Below are 23,885 nucleotides of genomic sequence, written 5' to 3'. Positions count from 1 at the left end.
ATCATCACTGGCAAAGCTCAAGCCTCCAGAATCCTTTTACAGCTGAATCATTACACTAACCTCCTAGCTCCTCTTCTGCTGCCTGTGATGCTTCCTTCAACTTAGTTTCCATAGTGAAGCCAGAATTATCATTCTAAAAGTCAAAACGAACTTCAGCATTTTCTAGTTTAAAACTATGAACGCTGGAAATTTTCCCTAGAGTACTTAGCATTAAGCCTTCAAACAATTATGAGACCCTCATTGACGTTCTCTGTCCCTATCTATCTGACTTCATAATGTGCTCTTGTCCCTTTTTGAGCTAAGTGTCTAGCATGTTGCCTGCCACACAGTGGACATTCAGGAAATAACTTTTGAATAGTTGATTTAACAAGTATAGCCATATTTAATTTATTAGGACTTCTGCATTTTTTTTTTTTGTCTTTGCATCTTTTCTAGAGCCACACCCATGGCATTTGGAGGTTCCCAAGCTAGGGGCCTAATCAGAGCTGTAGCTGCCGGCCTTTGCCAAAGCCACAGCAATGCAGCATCTGAGCTGTGTCTCTGACCTACAGCTCAGCTCACATCAACGCCAGATCCATAATCCAATACGTAAGGCCAGGGATCGAACAGGCAACCTCATGGTTCCTAGTCGGATTTGTTAACTGCACCATGATGACAAGAACTCCAACTTATGCATATTTGTATTCACCTGCTGACCTTGGATATATATTCCATCTCTAAGCAACACTGTTACTCTCCCTGATGCCTGTTCACTCTGGGGATTGTATATTATCTATTGCATCCCATTCTGATCTCTTTTCATCCTGATATTTTTTTCTGCCCCACCATTTCTGTGTTGTGTGTCTTCCCAACAGACTTTGAGGACACACTCTGCTTCATTATCTTACAGGTGATAGCAGTGTGATGTCATGTTCTGCTCCCTTGTCGGGGTCTGTCTGTGAAAGCATCCCTCAGGTTTTTTTCTTTATTCAGTCCTGAAGCCCCAGCATCTATGAATGTTCCTGCTAGAATCCTTGGACTCAAAGTATGTGTTGCTTAATAAATGAAGGATGGAAGCAATGAATGGAATGTATTTATTCTGAAATTGCAGAGTTTGCATACGTGAAGGTACATCTGTCAAGCATAGATTTTCATGATGTCATGTTACCCAAAATCAAACCGATTAACAGAAAAATACAGGAAAAACAGGCCACCTTCATGGTGAGGCGAAGTCTTTCTAGGAGGAGGGAGAACCTCAGGGTAAACTGCTTTTTCATAGAATGACATACTCGTTTATGTTTTTCCTTATTCCTAGTTTAAGCAGGAAGAAAAGCAAATGGTAAGGGATCTAAATAAAAGTCTCAGATGAAGGTAGAAAGAATTTCCTAGGTTCCGGTAGTATTTTTGTCCTATGTTTTATTACATTTTTCCCTCTTTGTATTTACCTTTATTCATTTGTTAATTATTAGAAAGGACAATTTATTCTACTTGTTCAAACTCTTGTTTTCCAGTGGGCACATATTTACGAGTATGACTGGTTTTTGTTGTTTGTCTGTTTCCCTATTTTTTGACTGCTCCTGTACCATATGGAAGTTCCCAGACCAGGAATTCTATCCCAGCCACAGCTGTTACCTATGCTGTAGCTGTGGCAATGCCTGATCCTTTAACCCACTGAACTAGGGATCCATCCTGTGCCTCCACAGTAACCCTGAGCCACTGGAGTCAGATTTTTTACGTACTCTATGCCAGAGTGGACACTCCAATACGATTGTTTAAAGCATTGAAATTCATGACAAAATATTACTTCCATATATTTAATAGCATAAAATTCCTTTCAAATGAAATACCATCTTATTTGAATAATCCCTCCTTCTGATGGATTATCAGCAGAAGATGGTCACAAAGACAATACAAAATGCATCTGAGTGATAGAAGGACATTTGGAAATATGATGTAATATTCATTATTCATGAATTAGAGATTAAATGGCACCTATCTTTTATATTCACAAAGGAGTTTCTTAACACAATGTTATGGAAAATACATAACCATAATCCATGATATTTAAACATGGGCAAATTTACTAATAAAATGATTAGAATTTATGTATTCAACCAATTATATAATAGCATATATGCTAACAGATATGGATAGTGCAACGTATCATACATATTAGGATATAAATGAAAAATATTTCTTCCTATAATAATATACTTTTCAAAATTTACTTTTTTGGTTACACAGGTATATGGTCCAGCCCAGTCCCTCAGTCCATCTCTATGAATGGTGACTATTCTAGGCATGTTACCTTTTTGTCATCATTTTCCTGACAGTGTATCACAGCTGTTAAGATCATAGTCTCAGTGATCAGTTATATTTTGATGACTGCTTCTTCAATATTTCTGTTTTGGCAGTTACTCATTTCTGTTTATTTCCTCGGCTGTTAATGATGATAACTGGAGTCCCTAGCTAACTCTTAGGATTGTTACCGAAATTATTCCTAAACACCAGTATATACTTTTATTGCATTTGTCTTGTTTAATTAAAATAAAAGCTTTGAATCCATATATATTGATAAATTTAGAGAAAGTGTGTCCCAATTTGATAGAATTTTCCAAATATTTAGAGAATAGCACTGGGCTAGCTTCTGTTCCACTCCATTTCCTTGTACCCAATTTGACTTCTCTTAGTGCAGAATCTGTGCTTCGTAGTGATTTTATTTTTATTTCTCTCTTAGTTCATGTTTGCTGAGATTAACAAAAATCTCCTTATGACCCTTGCCTCTTATTCACTCACATTTGGGCTCTAGGCACATTTATATTTCACTTGAAATGGCTTTCACACTAAAGAGTTTCCTAATGGCATTTTTCAGCTGGGCATTTCTCAAGGTATAGATTATGGGATTTAACATGGGAGTTATCATAGTGTAGAAGACAGCAACTGCTTTATCAATGGGTAAAGTAACTGCTGGTCGCATGTACACAAATATGCAGGGCACAAAGAAGATGACAACTGCTGTGATATGAGAGACACAGGTAGAGAGGGCTTTGCGTCTGGCCTCCAAGCTTTGGGTCCTAAGGGTGTGAAGGATGACCCCATAGGAGCCAAGCAAGAGTAGGAAGATTAACAGAGAGAGTAATCCACTGTTGGCAGCAACAAAGAACCCTAGAGTGTGGGTATCAGTGCAGGCCAGATTAAGCAAAGGAATCAGATCACACATAAAGTGATCTATGATATTAGGACCACAGAAAGGCAATCTAAGGATAAAAAGGATCTGTATGAATCCATGGAGAAAACCTCCTGCCCATGACACTCCCACCAGCAGGCCACATAGCCTCCGATTCATGATGGTTGCATAGTACAAGGGCTTGCAGATGGCCACATAGCGGTCATAGGCCATCGCCGTCAGCAGGATGATATCAGCCCCTCCAAATAAATGTTCCCCAAAGATTTGCATCATGCATCCATGGAAAGTGCTTGTTTTCTTTTCATGGAGTGAATCTACCACCAGTTTAGGGGTATTGATACTGGAATAGCAAGCATCGATGAAAGAGAGATGAGCCAGGAAATAGTACATGGGGCACCCAATTAATGGGCTGGTAATGATGGTGACCATGGTGAGCACATTTCCTCCCAGAGAGACAGCGTAGATGAGCAAAAACACCACAAATATGACTTTCTGCATGTGTGGATTCTGTGTGAGTCCCAGCAGAATGAACTCCGTAACATTGTTCCTAGTCTCCATGTAGTTCATGTTATTGTCAACGACATTACCTTAAAAAAAATAAGTCATTGTATTTTTTTCACTCAATCTTGAGTTTATTTAGCCTCTACATCTAATAAATAACAAATGCCTATATGCTACTGGATTCGAAATCCTATAATGTTTTCCTTGAGATAAAATATTTGGCCTGATCTTTTGAGGATTTATCAATTGAGAATCTATGAGAAAATAAGATTATTACATCTGTATGAAAATAGACATGTAAGACTCTTATTATATGAGTGTTAGGGGCAGAGGGATTTGAGAGAGATGGAATCTTCTGTACAAGTCTAGTGAAGAGTTTTGTGTGACTTGGAGGAAGTGGGCTGAGGCTGTGCTTGGGGACAGAAGCCAGAGTATTAATTTTTAAAATGTAATTATATGTCACAGGATTTTGGTAATGGGTAAGTGATGAAAAGAGTAAAGGACACAGCGCTTACTATAATAAAAGTGGTAAACAATGTTCCTTTAATCCTATAACTTTATATAGCTGATAAAGATGGTTTTAATAATTGATTTCTTTATGCATGGCAAAATAGAAACCTGAGCGTGATATTATTCCATCCATACTAATCCCAGAAAAATATTTGAGATCAATGTCCATAGTAATACACATGATAATATTAAGTAAAACTCATATGTAAATCAACTACACTTTGATGAAATTAGTTTTAATTATCTTCATGAATACTTACTGCACTCTAAGTGTTTTTTCTTTTTAGACATTTTGTTCATCTTTATTACAAACCTATGAGATGATCAGCACTATCATTTTTGTACTTATTTCATACCCTAGGGAGTAGCGGCAGAGAGAAGTTAAGGATCTTATCAAAATCAAGCAGCTACTAAAGGGCAGATCTAAGATTAGCTCAGAGTATACATCTTATCTTCAATTTCTTCCAAATTCTTCAAATGTGGCCTATGTTGTTAGGTTAAAATAAACACTGTTGAACTAGTCAACTCCTTTGGATGTGACCATAATACTTATGGTTACGTTAATGCTCTTTCAGAGGCAAGTATATATGAATCCATTTCATTGACAGACATGTAAATACACATACTCACAGACCAAGACCTATGCACAGAGTTCAACATATTGGAATTTCCAGTTGTGGGTAACTATGTGGTCCTGCTTTCACTGAAGGTCTATTTTGATTTTGTTTCTCCCTCACCCTAGGATCTTTCCTCTCCAGTTTCCCAACTAAATATGAATCCACAGACTCTTCTGAGCAGCATTGATCCCAGTGGTTGGGTATATTAGTTTTAAAATCAGAAAAAAAATACTCAGATTATAGAATTCTTTCCCCACTCTCAACTTCTTCATCTGGGGTTCATTTCTTGGCACCTTCCAACCTTGTTTCATCTAATATCAAGTGAGAATATTAGTGTCTACTCAGCTATTATGGGTATTGATGAGGAAACCTATGTGAATATATGCACTACCTGCTGTAGACAAGGAACCTTCACTTATTTAAATGACTCTCTATGCTTGTAGGAGTAGGAGTAATGGACATATTCAGCAATAAGACAGGAAAACATTTAACCATGCCACAAACACTGGAGGAATCATCTCCAATTTTACTTTGAAGGAAGCTACTGGAAACTCATATTATGGATAATAGTGGATCTCAGGAAAAGAGAAATTGGACTAAATGGTTTATGATTTATATGACTTAATATTCACATTTGTATCTTTTTGGGTGTGAAGTGTGTTTAAATTTTGTTTACATTCTAATGATTAGTCTTGATTGTTTCAGATGGGTCTCTTTGCCAAAGAATGCTATGTGGTGTAGAGAGCTGGGTCCTAAAAATATATTTCTTAATAATGATTTTTTCATATTGTACATTACATTAATGATACTTATCAACTTTGTCTTGAAGAATGGGGGAAGGTGAAATGCACGGTTCTATGCAAAAAATGTTGAAAAATCAGGGTCGTTATATATGTAGAGCGACAATCTGTAATCAACCTCAGCACTATTGAGAAACTTACCTTCTGGTCTTGGTTGATATGAATGATATTTGAGAGGGTTGAAAACTAATCCATCTTCACAATGACCTCCTTTTGGGATAAGTACCTTTCAAGATGAAAGACCTGACACAAGAGGAAAGAGAGTCTTCAGATAACTCCTTATCACATCGACAATAGATAAGTAAGTCATTTTAACAGTCTAAAAATATGCTTCTAGCCTAGCGCCTCAAATGGTTTGCACAGAAAACCTGGGAGTGGAGTTTAGAATGGATTCCTTTGGTTCACCACGGAGCAATGAGCTTTGATGGATGGCTCTCTTTCTGTAAGCCGGAGGCAGAATGCATGGTAGAAACACATCCACAAGGGTCATTCCATCCTTGATGCATTGTGCTCTGGATGTGGAAGCAAAAAAAGACCTTTTCTCAGGTGCTGCATGGATATTTAAAGAGATTTCCACACAAATTCAAGGACCTTTTCCTTAGAGCTGCTGTTTTCTCTCCCAGGAATTAATTACCTTCTCTGATGGAAAGGCTTTGTCTTAGAAGCAGGTATGCTGGAGAGACAGGTTGGAAGAGCCCATAATCTTCTGTGGGGAATTGTATTCCCTGCCCTTGGAAACAAACCCTGTGAGTCCCCTTTCTCTGTGTGAACTGGAGTATCTGAGAAGCTTGAATGTCATGTGCGTAGCAAGGATGGCATAGTTCCAGTGTGAGGATCTCGGATGTGGTTAACCTGTGCCCTCGTGGCAGAATGAGAATTCTGTCTTCTTATCAATATGGCAACATTTTCCTGGAAACCTAGTGTTCATTGATTAAGAACCAGATCAGAGAGGGCATAAAATTAATGACAGTGATTTTAAAGTACTCAAATCCATGACCTGTTCTTCCCATTCATCTGAATCCTGTGGAGGACAACGGAAATTGTAAATGTCCTCAATGTTTTATCGCTGATACTCTGGTGATGGTCACTATGGGACATTAGGCAACATTAAACATGTGGAATGATATGTAAACACAAGAAGCTCATTCTAAATTCAAACACAAATGAAGTTGTACATTCTGGTCCCTTTGTATTATGTTACTTTTAGTCATTCTGGTAAATAAGTAGTGATAAGCTGTCGAGGTTTCAGATTGCTTTCCTTGATGAATAATGATGTGGAACATTTTTCTAAAGCCTTGTTATAGATATATTTTTGGGGGGAGGGTGTTTCTTTTCATGTTCTTTGTAAATTTTAAAAATAAGAGCTCCTTAGTTCCCATTCTAGCTCAGTGGGTAAAGAACCTGACATAGTGTTCATGAGAATGCATATTCAGTGCTTGGCCCTGCTCAGTGTGTTAAGGATCTGGAGTTAGTGTTAAGTAAGCTGTGACTTAGGTCTCAAATTTGGCTTGGATCAAGGATTGTTGTGGTTGTCACATAGGCTGGCAACTGAAGCTCTGATTCAACCTTTAGCCTGGGAACTTCCATATGCCACAGGTGCCCAGAAAGAAAGGGGCTGTGGGCTGTCAGGGGCCCAGACACACAGCAGCTATTCCTGGGGCCCAATGAATGAGATTTGACCAGAAGCAGCTGTGTCCACACCATTCTGCATCATCACTGGCAGAGTTCAAGCCTCCATCCTTTTACACCTGAATCATTACAGTAAAAGCTCTAGCTCCTGTTCTGCTTCCTGTTTTGTTCTTTCAAGTTATTTTCCATACTGAAGCCAGAATTATTATTCTAAAACTCAAAGCTAACTACATCATTTTCTAGTTTAAAACTATGTTAGCTGGAACCTTTCCCTATAGTCCTTAGCATGAAGCCTTCAAATAATTATGAGACTCTGTGACCTTGTCTGTTCCTATCACTCCAACTTCATAATATAGTGTTTTCCCTTTATGAGATAAGGGTCCAGCACACAGTGGACATTCAGGAAATGACTTTTGAAGAAAGAATTGATTTAACAAGCACAGGAATATTTCAATTATTAGGACTTCTGCGTTCTGCTGATCTTTGATATATATTCCATCTCCCAGCAACACTATTTTTCTCCCTGATGCCTATTCATTCTTCGGATTGTGTTTTATACATCGCATCCCATTTTGATGGCTTTTCATCCTGAACAATTTTTCTGACCACCATGTCTGTGTTGTGTGTCTTCCCAAGAGCCTTTGATGACACACTGTGCTTTATTATCTTACAGGTTATAACAGGGTGATGTCATGTTCTGCTCCCTTGTTGGGGTCTGTCTGTGAAAGCATCCCTCAGGTTTTTTTCTTTATTCAGTACTAAAGCCCCGGCAACTATCATTTGCCTGCTAGAATCCTTGGACTTGAAGTATGTTTTCTTTAATAAATGAAAGATAGAAGCAATGAATGGAATATATTCTGAAATCGCTGAATTTGCACACATGACGCTACATGTGTCAACAACGGCTTTCCATGATGTAATGTTACCAAAAAGCCAACTGATTAACAGAGAAATATAGCAAAAACAGGGCACGTTCTCGGTATGATGACGTCTTGCTAGGAGCAGGGAGAATATCAAGGTAAACTGTTTCTTCATATAATGACATATTCAGGTTCAATTTTTTCCTTATTTGTAGTTGAAGCAGTAAGAAAAACAAATTGTGTTTTCCAAAGGGATATAATTAAAAATCTCGGATAAAGGTAGAAAAAAATTTCCTAGGCTTAAGTACCACTTCTCTTTCTATATTTTATTTATTTGTTTTTATACTTATATTTATTCATTTAGTCATTATTATAAGCCACAACATATTGCATTTTACCATACTCCTGTTTTCAAGTGGGCCCATACTTTATGAGTATGAGTGTTTTTTGCTTTTTGTTTTTTTAATGTCTGTACCAGGCACAGCTGTTACCCAAACTGCAGGTGCAGCAATGCCTGATCCTTTAATCCACTGAACTTTGAATCGAACCTGTGCCTCCCCAGTGACCCTGAGAGGCTGCATTCAGATTCTTAATGCATTGCACCAGAGTGGGAACTCCAATATGATTGTTTAATAACTTGAAGTTCAGGATAAAATATTATTTTAATGAATTGAATGACATGAAGTTCCTGTTGAATAAAACATCACTTTATTTGACTCATCCCTCTTTCTGATGGATTCTCAGCACAAGATGTTCACATGGACGATACAAAATGATTCTGAATGCATAAAGAATCATTTGGAAGCATGCTGTCATGTTCATGACTCACGCTTTAGAGATTAAATGGCCCATATCTTTTATATTCCTAATGGAATTACATAACGCAGAGTTAGAGAAAATACCTAACCATCAACCATGATATTTAAACATGGGCAGATTGACTAATACAATGATTACAATTTAGTTTTATGTAGTCAACCAATATGTAATCATAGATGTGCTATCAGATAGGACTATATAGAGCAATATATTAAGAGTATGTTAAGGGTATAAAGAAAAATTCTCATTTCCTATGAAGATGGCCAGGTAATATGTTACTTTGTATATTACACATGTATGTGGTCCAACGCAGTCTGGCAGTACATCTTTAAGAATTTTGACTATTCTAATCATGTTAATTTTTTGTCATCACTTCCTGACACTGTATCAGAGAAATTAAGGTCATAGTCTGAGTGATCAATTATACTCTGATTACTGGTTCTTCAGTATTTCTGTTTTGGAACTTACTCTTTTCGGTTTGTTCCCTCAGCTGTTAACAGTTATAACAGCAGTGCCTACCAAACTCTTTGGATTGTTAGAAGGATTATTCCTAAAAATCCAGTATATATGTTTATCTTAAACCCATTTTAACTCCACATCTGGCAGAATCTAAACTTTGTAGTGACCTTATTTTTCTTTATCTTGTAAGTCTTATTTGCTGAGATCAAGAAAAATATCCTTATGACCCTTGCCTCTTCTTCACTCACATTTGGGCTCTAGGCACATTTATATTTCACTTGAAATGGCTTTCCTACTAAACAGTTTCCTAATGGCATTTTTCAGCTGTGCATTTCTCAAGGTATAGATTATGGGATTTAACATGGGAGTTATCATAGTGTAGAAGACAGCAACTGCTTTATCAATGGGTAAAGTAACTGCTGGTCGCATGTACACAAATATGCAGGGCACAAAGAAGATGACAACTGCTGTGATGTGGGAGACACAGGTAGAGAGGGCTTTGCGTCTGGCCTCCAAGCTTTGGGTCCTTAGGGTGTAAAGGATGACCACATAGGAGCCAAGCTAGAGTAAGATGTTTAGCACACAGAGTAGTCCACTTTTGGCAGGAACAAAGAGCCCTAGGGTGTGGGTATCAGTGCAGGCCAGATCAAGCAAAGGAATCAGGTCACACATAAAGTGATCTATGATATTAGGACCACAGAAGGGCAATCTGAAGATGAAGAGGATCTGAATGAATCCATGGAGAAAGCCTCCCAGCCATGACACTCCCACCAGCAGGCCACATAGCCTCCGATTCATGATGGTTGCATAGTACAAGGGCTTGCAGATGGCCACATAGCGGTCATAGGCCATCACCGTCAGCAGGATGATATCAGCCCCTGCAAAGAAATGTTCCCCAAAGATTTGCATCATGCATGCATGGAAAGTGCTTGTTTTCTTTTCATAGAGTGAGTCTACCACCAGTTTAGGTGTATCCACACAGGAGAAGCAAGCATCGATGAAAGAGAGATGAGCCAGGAAAAAGTACATGGGGCACCCGATTAATGGGCTGGTAGTGATGGTGACCACGGTGAGCACATTTCCTCCCAGAGAGACAGTGTAGATGAGCAAAAACACCACAAATATGACTTTCTGCATCTGTGGATTCTGTGTGAGGCCCAGTAGAGTGAACTCCGTAACATTGTTCCTTTTCTCACTGTAGTTTACATTATTGTCAACCACATTAGCTGAAAATAAAGTCTTTTTTTAAAGCTCAACATTGCATTTATTAAGCCTCTCTGTCTAATAATTATCAAATTCCATTATTCCAGTTGATTCTAAATTCTTACAGGATTTTTTTTTCCTTGAAAAAAAAATTGTTCTCATCTCTTGTATGTTGTTCAATTGTGAGTGTATGAGAAAATGAGAGTAATACTGTTAGTTTGAGAACCGAAGTGTAAGAATATTAGCATATGAGTGTTAGGGGAAGGGGGATTTGAGAGAGAGAGAGAATCTTGTGTACAAGTCAAGCGAAGAGTTTTCTGTGACGTGGATGAAGTTGGCTGAGGCCCAGTCTGGTAGAGAAGGCAGAAAATTAACTTTAAACATGTAATTCAATGTAGCAAGTCATTGTTAAAGGGAAAGTGATGAAAAAGATACAGGAGATGGAGTCTGCTACAGGAAAAGTGTTACATCATATCCTTCAGGCCAAAAAAGTTATAAAAGCTGATAAAGGTGATTTTAATAATTGATTGCGATGGGCATGGCGTAATAGAAACATGTGCATGGGATTTTTCCATCCATGTTGATCACGGTAAAGAATTTTACATGCTATATAGAATAAAATTGACAGAACAGTGTAAACCATTATAATGGAAAAAAATGAAAACCATGTAAAAAAGAATTTTATAGATGAATGTTAATGGGAATACACATGATAGTATTAACTGAAACAATTCACATCAACCGTACTTCAATAAAATTTTAATTATCTTCATGAATACTTATTGTACTCTGTTTGTTTGTTTTTAGGCAATTGGTTAATCCTCATTACACACGTATGAGGTGATCCCCAGTTCATTTTTGTACTTACTTTACACACTAGGGTGTAAAACAGAGTGAAGTTAAGCATATTAACAAAATCAAGCAGCTATTAAAAGGCAGATCTAAGGTTAGTTCAGAGTGTACACCTTATTTAATTTTCATCCAAATTCTTAAACTGTGGCCTATGTTGTTAGGTTAAAATAAACACTGTTGAACTAGTCAACTCCGTTGGATGTGACCGTAATACTTATGGTTACGTTAATGCTCTTTCAGAGGCAAGTATATATGAATCCATTTCATTGACAGACATGTAAATACACATACACACAGACCAAGACCTGTGCACACAGTTCAACATATTGGAATTTCCAGTTTTGAATAACTATGTGGTCCTGCTTTCACTGAAGGTCTGTTTACCTTTTGTCTCTCCCTCACCCTAGGATTTTTACATCTCAGTTTCCATACAAATCATGAATCCACAGATGCTTGTGAAAAGTGTTGAAATGATGATTCCAGTGGGTGAGTATAGTAGTTTGAGAATCAGAAAAAAAAAAATCAGAAAAAAAAATTGTTTCCCCTCTCTCAGCTTCTTGATCTGGGGCACATTTCTTGGCACCTTACAACCTTGTTTCCTCTAATATCAAGTGAGAATATTAGTGTCCACTCAGTTGAGGAAACACATATGAACCTATGCACTACATGCTGTAGACAAAGAACCTCCGCTTATCTTTATGACCAGGTATGTAGGCCTAGGAAGAATGGCCATATTCAGCAATAATGCAGGAAAACTTTGAACCATGCAATAACCTGTAGAGGAATCATCTCCAGTGGAATTTTGAAAGAAACTATGGGAGACTGATACTATGGAGACCAGTGGGTCTCAGGGAAAGATCTTTTCAATGGACTAAAGAGTTTATGGTTCCTATCACTTAATATTGTCATTTCTACCTTTGTGGGTGTGTGGTGTGTTTAAATTTTGTTTACATTCTCATGATTGGTCTTGATAGTTTCAAAAGTTTCTTTGGCAAAAGAATGACATTTGGTGTTAGAGAGCTAGGTCCTACAAAAATACATTTCTTAAGCTCAGGTTTTTCATATCACAGATTAGACTAATGATACCAACTTTCTCTTGAAGAATGGGGGAGGATGAAATGGACTATTATTCAATTGGAAAATGTTGAAAAATCATGATCATTACATATGTAAAGTAACAATCTTTAATGGATCAGCACTATTGAGAACCTTACCTTCTGGTCTAGGGTGATATTAATGACATTTGAGAGGGTTCAAAACTAATCCATCTTCAAAACGACCTCCCTTTGGGATAAGTACCTTTCAAGATGAAACTCCTGACACAAGAAGAAAGATTCTTCAGATAATTTTAGTATCTTCTCAACAGTAGATAAGTACGTCACTTTAATAGTCTAAATATTTCCTCCTAGCCTAATGGCACAAATGGTTTCCCCAGAAATCCTGGGAGTTGGATTTAGAATGAATTGATTTTGAACACTATGGAGAAATGAGCTTTGATGGATGTCTCCGGTCCTATAAGCAGGAGGCAGGATGTGTGGTAGAAACACATTGAAATGCGCCATTCCATCCTTGATGCATCGTGCTCTGGATGTGTAAGGAGACAAACAAACAAAGACATGTTCCCATGCAATGCATGGATATTTAAAGAGATTTCCACAGTAGTTCGAGGACCCTTTTCTGAGAGCTGCTGTTTTCTCTCCCAGGAATTAATTACCTTCTTTGATGGAAAGGCTTTGTCTTTGAGCAGGTATTCTGGAGAGGCAGGTTGGAAAAACACACATTCTTATGTGGGGAATGGTATTCCCTGCCCTTGGAAACAAAACATGTGAGTCCCTTTTCTCTGTGTGAATCTGGGTATCTGAGCAACTTGAATGTCATGTGAGTAGCAAGGATGGCATAGTTCCAGTGTGAGGATCTCTGATGTGGTTAATCTGTGCCCTCATGGCAGAAAGAGGATTCTGTCTTCTTATCCATATGAAACCCTTTTCCTGGAAAGCTAGTGTTCATGGATTAACCACCAGATCAGAGAGGGCATAAAACTAATGACAGTGATTTAAAAGTCAGAACCTGGTTTTCCCATTCACCAGAGGCCTGAGGAAGAAAACTGAAATTCTAAATTATTCTCAACAATATATCTCTAGTACTCTTGTGATGGTCAGTATGGGACATTGGGCAAGATTAAACATGTGGAATGATGCGTAAACACAAGACGCACATTCAAAGTTCAAACACAAACAAAGCTTTACATTCTGGTCCCTTTGTATTATTTTACCTTTAGTCTTTCTAGGAGGTATGCAGTGATAAACTACTGAGGTTTAAATTTGCTTTCCCTCATGACTGCTATCATTGAACGTTTTTTTAAAGTATTTGAGGTATATTTGGGGTGGAGGGAGTTTCTTTTCACAAGCTCTAGCTTCCCTTCTGCCACTTGTGATGCTTTCTTAAATTTAGTTTCCACAGAAGCTAGAATTATCATTCGAAAACTCAAAGCTAACTTCAAAATTGTCTACTTAAATACTATGTAAGCTGGAAATTTTCCCATAGTACTTAGTATTAAGCCTTCAAACAATTTTGAGACCCTCCTTGAACTTCGTTGTTCCTGTCTCTCCAACTTCATAATGTACTATTTTCCCATTTTGAGCTAAGTGTCCAGCATGTTGCCTGGCACACATGTTCATTCAGTAAATAACTTTTGAATAAATAGTTGATTTAACAAGCACATGAGTACTTAATATATTATGACTTGTTCATTCTTGTATTCACCTGCTGACCTTTGATATATATTTCATCTCACAGGAACACTGTTACTCTCCCTCATTCCTATTCATTCTGGGGATTGTATTTTATACATTGCATCCCATTTTGATGTCTTTTTTCATCCTGAAATTTTTTTATGACCCACCATATCTCTGTTGTGTGTCTTCCCAACAGACTTTGATGATGCCCTATGCTTCATTATCTTACAGGTTATAACAGTGTAATGTCATGTTCTGCCCCCTTGTTGGGGTCTGTCTGTGAAAGCAGCACTTAGGATTTTCTTCATTCAGTGTTGAAGCGCCAGGAACTATCGATGTGCCTGCTAGAATCCTTGGACTGAAAATATGTGTTGTTTAATGAATGAAGGATAGAAGTAGTGAATGGAATATATTTATTCTGAAATTACAAACTTTGTACACATGACACTATATATGTCAAAAATAGCTTTTCATGATGTAATGTTACGAAAAAGCCAATTGAATAACAGAGAAATAGAGGAAAAACAGGCCACATTCACGGTGCGGTGAAGTCTTGCCAGGAGCAGGGAGAGTATCAAGGTAAACTATTTCTTTATAGAATGAAACACTCAGGTGCAATTTTTGTCTTATTCTTAGTTTAAGCAGTACGAAAAACACATTGTGGTTCCCAGAAGTATATAAATAAACTATCAGATAAAGGTAGAAAGAATTTCCTAGGCTTATGTACTCCTTTTTAATTAATTTTATTAAATTTTTCCCCATTTATACTCATGTTTACTCATTTGGTAATTATTATAAACAATAATTTATTCTACTTTTTCAAACTCTTTTTTTTTTAATTTTTTTATTTTCCCACTGTACAGCCAGCGGGTAGGTTTTCCTTACATGTATTTATTACAATTACATTTTTCCCCCAACCTTTCTTCTGTTGCAACATGAGTATCTAGACAAAGTTCTCAATGCTATTCAGCAGGATCTCCTTGTAAATCTATTCTAAATTGTGTCTGATAAGCCCAAGCTCCGGATCCCTCCCACTCCCTCCCCCTGCCCCTCCCATCAGGCAGCCACAAGTCTTTTCTCCAAGTCCATGATTTTCTCTTCTGAGGAGATGTTCATTTGTGCTGGACATTAGATTCCAGTTATAAGTGATATCATATGGTATTTGTCTTTGTCTTTCTGGCTCATTTCACTCAGGATGAGATTCTCTAGTTCCATCGATGTTGCTGCAAATGGCATGATGTCATCATTCTTTTTTATGGCTGAGTAGTATTCCATTGTGAATATATACAACATCTTCTGAATCCAATCATCTGTCGATGGACGTTTGGGTTGTTTCCATGTCTTGGCTATTGTGAATAGTGCTGCAATGAACATGCGGGTGCATGTGTCTCTTTTAAGTAGAGTTTTGTCCGGATATGTGCCCAAGAGTGGGATTGCAGGGTCATATGTTAGTTCTATGGATAGATTTCTAAGGTATCTCCAAACTGTTCTCCATAGTGGCTGTACCAGTTTACATTACCACCAACAGTGCAGGAGGGTTCCCTTTTTGCCACAGCCCCTCCAGCACTTGTTATTTGTGGATTTATTAATGATGGCCATTCTGACTGGTGTGAGGTGGTATCTCATGGTAGTTTTGATTTGCATTTCTCTTATAATCAGCGATGCTGAGCATTTTTTCATGTGTTTGCTGGCCATCTGTGTATCTTCTTTGGAGAAATGTCTATTCAGGTCTTTTGCCCATTTTTCCATTGATTGATTGGTTTTTTTGCTGTTGGGTTGTATAAGTTGTTTATATATTCTAGAGATTAAGCCCTTGTCGGTTGCATCATTTGAAACTATTTTCTCCCATTCTGTAAGTTGTCTTTTTGTTTTCTTTTGGGTTTCCTTTGCTGTGCAAAAGCTTTTCAGTTTGATGAGGTCCCATGGGTTTATTTTTGCTCTAATTTCGATTGCTTTGGGAGACTGACCTGAGAAAATATTCATGATGTTGATGTCAGAGAGTGTTTTGCCTATGTTTTCTTCTAGGAGTTTGATGGTGTCCTGTCGTATATTTAAGTCTTTCAGCCATTTGGAGTTTATTTTTGTGCATGGTGTGAGGGTGTGTTCTAGTTTCATTGCTTTGCATGCAGCTGTCCAGGTTTCCCAGCAATGCTTGCTGAATAGACTTTCTTTTCCCCATTTTATGTTCTTGCCTCCCTTGTCAAAGATTAATTGACCATAGGTGTCAGGGTTGATTTCCAGATTGTCTATTCTGTTCCATTGGTCTGTCTGTCTGTTTTGATACCAGTACCAACATGTTTTGATGACTGTGGCTTTGTAGTATTTCTTGAAGTCTGGGAGAGCTATGCCTCTTGCTTGGTTTTTGTTTCTCAGGGTTGCTTTGGCGATTCTGGGTCTTTTGTTGTTCCATCTAAATGTTTGGATTGTTTGTTCTAGTTCTGTGAAGAATGTCCTGGGTAATTTGATAGGGATTGCATGGAATCTGTAGATTGCTTTGGGTAGTATGGCCATTTTTATAATATTGATTTTCGCAGTCCAGGAACATGGAATATCTTTCCATTTCTTTACATCTCCTTTGATTTCTTTGATTAAAGTTTTATAGTTCTTGGCATATAGGTCCTTTACTTCCTTGGTCAGGTGTATTCCGAGGTATTTGATTTTGTGAGGTGCAATTTTAAAAGGTATTATATTTTTGTATTCCTTTTCTAATATTTCATTGCTGGTATACAGAAATGCGACTGAATTCTGAATGTTAATCTTATATCCTGCTACTTTGCTGAATTGATTAATCAGTTCAAGGAGTTTTTGGGTTGAGTCCTTAGGGTTTTCTATGTATAGTATCATGTCATCTGCATACAGTGACAGTTTGATCTCTTCTCTTCCTATATGGATGCCTTTGATTTCTTTTGTTTGTCTAATTGCTGTGGCTAAGACTTCCAAAACGATGTTGAAGAGCAGTGTTGAGAGTGGGCATCCCTGTCTTGTTCCAGATTTGAGTGAGAAGGCTTTCAGTTTTTCCCCATTGAGTATTATATTTGCTGTGGGTTTATCATAAATGGCTTTGATTATATTCAGGAATGTTCCCTCTATACCCTACTTTTTCAAACTCTTGTTTTCAAGTGGGCACATACTTTATGAGGTTGACTGATTATTTATTTATTTATTTCTTTATTTATTTATATATTTTGACTGCATCTATGGTACATGGCAGTTCCCAGACCAGGGATTGAGTCCCAGCCACAGCTGTTACCTCTACTGCAAGCTGAGGCGATGCCTGATCCTTTAACCCACTGAACTGGGGCTTGAGCCTGTGCCTTCACAGTGCCCCTGAGCCACAGCAGTCAGATTCTTTACCTACTGTGCTAGAGTGGGAACTCCAATATGGTTAATACTTTGAAATTCATGATAAAATATTACTTTAATCAATTTAATAACATGAAATTCCTGTCAAATAATCATTTCATTTGAATCATCCCTTTCTGATGGATTATTAGTGTAAGATGGTCACAAGGACAATATAAAATGATTCTGAGTTATATATGGAAATTTGGAAATGATGTAATATTCATTATTCATGCTTTAGAGATTATGTGGCCTTTGTATTTTATAATCCTAAAGGAGTTTCATAACACAATGTTACAGAAAATTCCTAACCATCAACCACAATATTTAAAAATGGGTAGATTGACTAATAAAATGATTAGAATTTAGTTGTATGTAATCAACCAATTATATAATAGTATACATGCTAACAAATATGAAAATATAGTGCTAATATCATGCATATTAAGAATACAAAGGGAATGATTTCTTCATATGATGATATACATGTAATAAGTGAGTTAATTTATTACATATGTATATGGTCCAGCAGAGTCCCAGAGTCCATCTCTATGACTGGTGACTATTCTAATTATGTACCTTTGGTCATCATTTTCTGTGAGTGTATCAGAGCAGTTAAGATCATAGTCTGATCAGTTATATTCTGATGACTGGTTCTTCAGTATTTCTCTTTTGGAACTTGGTCATTTTGGTTTCTTCACTGAGGTTTTAATGGTGATAACCGCAGTACCTCCCTAACTCTTTGGATTGTTACAGTGATTATTCCTAAAGACCAGTATGTATCTTTATTGACTTTATCTTGTTTTATTAAAGTAAAATCATTGAATCCATATACATTAGTAATTAAGTGGATTTGTGCCCAAATTTGGTAGAATTTTCCATAAATGTAGTGAATAGTCCTGGGATAGAATTTTTTCTTGTTGTTGATCACATTTTCTTGTACCCATTTTATTTCCTCTTCTGGCAGAATCTATGTTTTGTAGTGATTTTATTTTTCTTTATCTCATAAGACTTTTTGCTGAGATTAACAAAAATCTCTTTATGACCCTTGCCTCTCTTCACTCAAATTTGGGATCTAGGCACATTTGTTTCACTTGAAATGGCTTTCACACTAAGCAATTTCCTAATGGCATTTTTCAGCTGGGCATTTCTCAAGGTATAGATTAAGGAATTTACCATGGGAGTTATCATAGTGTAGAAGACAGCAACTGCTTTATCAATAGGTAAAGTAACTACTGGTTGCATGTACTCAAATATGCAGGGCACAAAGAAGATGACAACTGCTGTGATGTGGGAGACACAGTAGAGAGGGCTTTTCATCTGGCCTCCAGGCTTTGGGACCTAAGGGTTAAAGGATGACCGCATAAGAGCCAAGCAAGCGTAGGAAGTTTAATAGACAGATGAATCCACTGTTGGCAGCAACAAAGAACCCTAGAGTGTGGGTATCAGTGCAGGCCAGATCAAGCAAAGGGATCAGGTCACACATAAAGTGATCTATGACATTAGGGCCACAGAAGGGCAATCTGAAGATGAAGAGGATCTGAATGAATCCATGGAGAAAGCCTCCTGCCCATGACACTCCCACCAGCAGGCCACATAGCCTCCGATTCATGATGGTTGCATAGTACAAGGGTTTGCAGATGGCCACATAGCGGTCATAGGCCATAGCCGACAGCAGAATGATATCAGCCCCTCCAAAGAAATGTTCCCCAAAGATCTGCATTATGCATCCATGGAAAGTCCTTGTTTTCTTGTCATGGATTGAGTCTACCACCAGTTTAGGGGTATCCACACAGGAATAGCAAGCATCGATGAAAGAGAGATGAGCCAGGAAAAAGTACATGGGGCACCTGATTAATGGGCTGATAATGGTGGTGACCACGGTGAGCACATTTCCTCTCAGAGAGACATTGTAAATGAGCAAACACACCACAAATATGACTTTCTGCATGTGTGGATTCTGCGTGAAGCCCAGTAGCATGAACTCTGTTACATTATTCCTAGTCTCCAAGTGGTTCACATTATTGTTAACCGTATTATCTGAAAGTAAAGAAAGTTTATTTTTTTAAGCTCACCCTTGAGTTTGTTAAGCCCCTCCATCTAATAAATTTCAAATGCCTATATTCTATTGGATTCTAAATTCTTATAAAGTTTTCATTGAGATAAAAAGTTTGGTCTGATATCTTAAAGATTCTTCAGCTGTGAGTGTATTAGAAAATGAGAATATGAGTGCCCATATGAGAATATTATGTAAGAATAGGAGAACACGAATGGAAGGGGAAGACAGACTTGAGAGAAAGGGAATCTGTGTGCAAGTCTAGGGAAGAGATTTATGTGACTTGGATGAAGTGGGCTGAGGCTTAGCAAGGGGACAGAAGCCTGATAATTAACTTTTAGGCAATCCCACTCTGAGGCATATATCCAGACAAAACTTTCCTTAAAAAATACCCATGCACCCGCATGTTCATTGCAGCTCTATTCACAGTAGCCAGGACATGGAATCAACCCTTATGTCCATCGACAGATGATTGGAATTGGAGGATGTGGTATATGTACACAATGGAATATGACTCAGCCATAAAAAAGAAATACATAATGCTATTTGTGACCACTTGGTTGGAACTAGAGAGTCTCATACTGAGTGAAGTAAGTCAGAAAGAGAAAGACAAATACCATATGATATCACTTATATCTGGTACCTAATATATAGCACAAATGAGCCTTTCTTTCCACTGAGAAATGTCTACTTGGAGAGTAGACATGTGGTTGCCTGGACATGCAGGGAGGGCGTGGGATGGATTGGGAGCTTGTGGCAAATGTATGCAAACTCTTGCTTTTGGAATGGATTAAGAATGAGATCCTGCTGTGTAGCACTGAGAGTTATGTCTGTATGCTTACAACAGAGCATGATAATGGGAGAAAAAAGTATTTATACGTGTATGTGTAACTAGGCCTCCTTGCTGTACAGTGGAAAACAATTGTTTTTGGGAAATAACAATAAAACAATGGAATTAAATGTAGCAAAACCTTGGTAATGAGGAAGTGATGAAGAGGGTACAGGAGCTAGCGTCTGGTATAAGAAAAGTGGTAAACCATGTTCCTTCAATCCAATAAGTTTAAAGAGCTGATAAAGATGGTTTTAATAATTGATTGTTATGGGCATGGCCTAATAGAATCATGTGCATGGTATTATTCCATCCATGTTGATCACGGTAACGAGTTTGAGAGATGAATGTTGATCATAATGCACATGATAATATTAGCTACACCTTAATGCACATTGACTCTCCTTCAATAACATTAGTTTTAATTAGTTTCATGAATGTTTACTGCTTTCTAAGTTGTTTTTTTTTTTCAGGCATTTCTTTAGTCATCATTCCAAAAGTATGAGATGATCACCACTATCATATTTGTACTTCTTTTACACACTAGGGAGCAGAAGCAGTGAGAATTTAAGGATCTTAACAAAGTCAAGCTGCTAATAAAGCTCAGATCTAAGAATAGTTCAGGTTATACATCTTATTTTTATTTTCATCAAAATTCTTCAAATGTGGCCTATATTGTTGGGTTAAAATAAACACTGTTGAACTAGTCAACTCCTTTGGATGTGACCATAATAATTATGGTTATGTTAATTCTCTTTCAGAGGCAAGTATATATGAATCCATTTCATTGACCAGCATATAAATTCACATGCACACAGACTCAGTCATATGCACACAGGTCCACATATTGGAATTTCCAGTTTGGAATAACTATATGGTCCTGCTTTCACTGAAGGTCTGCTTTCATTTTGTCTCTCCCACACCCCGGCATCTTTCCTCTCCAGTTTCCCTACTAAACAAGAACCCACGGACTCTTCTGAACAGCATTGAAATGATGGTGTCAGTGGTTGCGTATATTAGTTTGAGAAGTATAAAAAGCAATCATGTATGAAAATTCTTTCTCCACTCTCAGTTTCCTGAAATGGGGTAGATTTCCTGGCACCTTACACCCTTGTGTCCTCTAATATCAAGTGAGGATAATACTGTCCATGCAGGCTATTATGAGTATTGATTGAGGAAACATGTATGAAGGTATGCACTACAGAGCTGTAGACAAAGAAACTTCACTTATGTCTATGACTCTCTGTGCATGCAGGAGTAGGAAGAATGGCCATATTCAGCAATAATACAGAAAAACCTAGGACCATGCAATAAACTGTAGAGGAATCATCATTGGAAAGAAGCTGCAGGAAACTCATATTATGCAGACCAGTGGATCTCAGGAAAAGACCTTCCTATTGGGGGAAATAGTGTATGACTTATATCACTTAAAAAATTCACATTTATATCATTTGGGTGAGAAGTGTGTTTCAATTTTGTTGACGTTTTCATGATTAGTCTTCTTTGCTTCACATGTGTCTCTTGGAGAAAGAATGCTATCTGGTGTAGAAAGCTGAATGCTTCAAATGAATTTCTTCATCTTGGGTATTTTCTATTGTAGATTAGATTAATGATCGTTATCAACTTTGTCTTGAAGAATGGAGGAAGGTGAAATGCACTATTCCTCTATGCAAAAAATATTGAAAAATCATGAGTATTGTACATGTAAATAAACAATCTTTGGTAAGCATCCGCACTATTGAGAAACTTACCTTCTGGTCTTGGGTGATTTAAATGATATTTGAGAGGGTTGAAAACTGATCCATCTTCACAATGACCTCCTTTTGGGATAAGTACCTTTCAAGATGAAAGACCTGACACAAGAGGAAAGAGATTCTAGAGATAATTCATTATCACATTAACAATAGAAAAGTGAGTCATTGTAATAGTCTCAATATTTCCTTCTCACCTAAAGCCTCAAATGGTTTCCCCAGAAACCTTGGGAGTTGAATTTAGAATGCATTCATTTGGAACCCCATGGAGAAATGAGCTTGCATGGATGGCTGTGGTTCTACAAGCAGGAGGCAGAATGTGTGGTAGAAACACATTGAAATGAGTCATTCCATCCTTGATGCATCCTGCTCTCGATGTGCAAACCGCAAGAACAAAAAGTGTTTTCTCCATGCAATGCCTGAGTATTTAAGAGGTATCCAGTAAAGGTCAAGGCCCTTTTCCTTAGAGCTGCTACTTTCTCTCCCAGGAGTTAATTACCTTCTTTGATGGAAAGGCTTTGTATTCGAAGCAGGTATTCTGGAGAGGCAGGTTGGAAGAGCACACATTTTTGTGTGGGGAATTGTATTCCCTGCCCTTGGAAACAAAACCTGTGAGTCCCCTTTCTCTGTGTGAACCTGGGTATCTGAGAAACTTGAATGTCATGTGCACAGCAAGGATGGCATAGTTCCAGTGTGAGGATCTCTGATGTGGTTAACCTGTGCCCTCGTGGCAGAGAGAGAAATCTGTCTTCTTATCAATATGAAACCCTTTTCCTAGAGACCTAGTGTTCATTGCTTGAGGTGTAGAGCAGTGAGTGTGTAAATCTAATGACAGGGATTGAAAAGTACTCACATTCAGAACCTGTTTTTCCCATTTACCAGAGGCCTGTGGAAGAAAAAAGGAATTCTCAAATATTCTCAGTAAGTTATACCTTGTACTCTTGTGATGGTCAGTATGGGACATTAAAAAACATTAAACTTGTGGAATGATATTTAAACACAGGAAGACTCATTCAGAGTTCAAATGCAAATATAGTTCTACATTCTGGTCCCTTTGTATTATTTACTTTTATTCGTTCTGGGAGATTTGCAATGATAAAATGTTGAATTTTTAGTTTCCTTTCCCTCTTGACTAGTAATGAACATTTTTTTTAAAGTAGTGATTTAGGTATATTTGGCAGAGGGCAGGTAGTTTCTTTTCATGTTCTTTGTAAAAGTTCAAAATAAGAATTCCTTAGTTCCCGTTCTAGCTCAGTGTGTTAAGAAAGTGAAATAGTGTCCATGAGGATGCAGGTTCAATGGCTGGCCTTTCTCAGTGGGGTAATTATCTGTAGTTGCTATAATTAAGCTGTAGGTAGGTCCTGAATGCGACTTGCATCCAGGATTGTTGTGGCATGGGCTGGCAGCTGAAGCTCTGATTTGACCACCTTTAGCCTGGCAACTTCCATATGCCCCAGGTGTCCAGAAAGAATGGGGCTGTGGGGTGTCAGCAGCCCAGAGACATAGCAGCAATTCCCAGGTGCAGTGGGGCCCAGTGAACGAGATCTGACCAGAAACAGCCGTGTCCACCCCATTCTGCATCATCTCTGGCAAAGCTCAAGCCTGCATCCATTTACACCTGAATCGTTACAGTAACCTCCTAGCTCCCTTCCTGCTGCCTTTCGATACTTCCTTCAATTTTGTTTCCATACAGAAGCCAGAATTATCATTCTAAAACTCAAAACTGACTTCATCATTTTCTAGTTTAAAAGTATGT

The 23,885-nt window shown here is 37.8% G+C and overlaps 2 protein-coding genes across 4 annotated transcripts in view; one reads left to right on the top strand and one right to left on the bottom strand.

Moving 5' to 3' along the window:
- The window catches only part of LOC146405189 (olfactory receptor 1165-like), a 458,625-nt gene that overhangs the window by 205,459 nt on the left and 229,281 nt on the right, over positions 1-23,885 (top strand). The gene's annotated exons all lie outside the window — the stretch shown is intronic.
- LOC146405206 (olfactory receptor 4C13-like) lies at positions 1,060-23,094 on the bottom strand. Of its 3 annotated transcripts, none has more exons than XM_085010071.1 (4): positions 22,983-23,094; positions 22,130-22,231; positions 5,736-5,837; positions 1,060-3,753 (listed from the first exon to the last, which is right to left on the bottom strand). In XM_085010071.1, the coding sequence occupies exon 4, from the start codon at positions 3,731-3,733 to the stop codon at positions 2,795-2,797; it is 939 nt and encodes a 312-aa protein (XP_084866197.1). In that variant the 5' UTR covers positions 3,734-3,753; positions 5,736-5,837; positions 22,130-22,231; positions 22,983-23,094; the 3' UTR covers positions 1,060-2,794. The 3 variants fall into 3 exon arrangements, with proteins under 3 accessions (XP_084866197.1, XP_084866199.1, XP_084866198.1); XM_085010073.1 differs by lacking the exon at positions 22,983-23,094 and adding an exon at positions 22,629-22,843; XM_085010072.1 differs by lacking the exon at positions 22,983-23,094 and having other exon boundaries at positions 22,130-22,948.

This window comes from Sus scrofa, chromosome 2 (assembly GCF_054392235.1).
Source record: "Sus scrofa isolate SSC_HxYL_T2T_F1_AM1 chromosome 2, Sscrofa_HxYL_maternal_Yorkshire_Landrace_v2.0, whole genome shotgun sequence".
In the NCBI taxonomy this organism is placed as follows: Eukaryota; Metazoa; Chordata; class Mammalia; order Artiodactyla; family Suidae; genus Sus; species Sus scrofa.
Note: the sequence above shows the minus strand (reverse complement) of the source record. Positions and strands in the feature narration are given on the sequence as shown.

Excerpts from the sequence above, each read along its gene's own strand:
- LOC146405206 (XM_085010071.1), bottom strand. The coding sequence starts at position 3,733 with ATGAACTACATGGAGACTAGGAACAATGTTACGGAGTTCATTCTGCTG.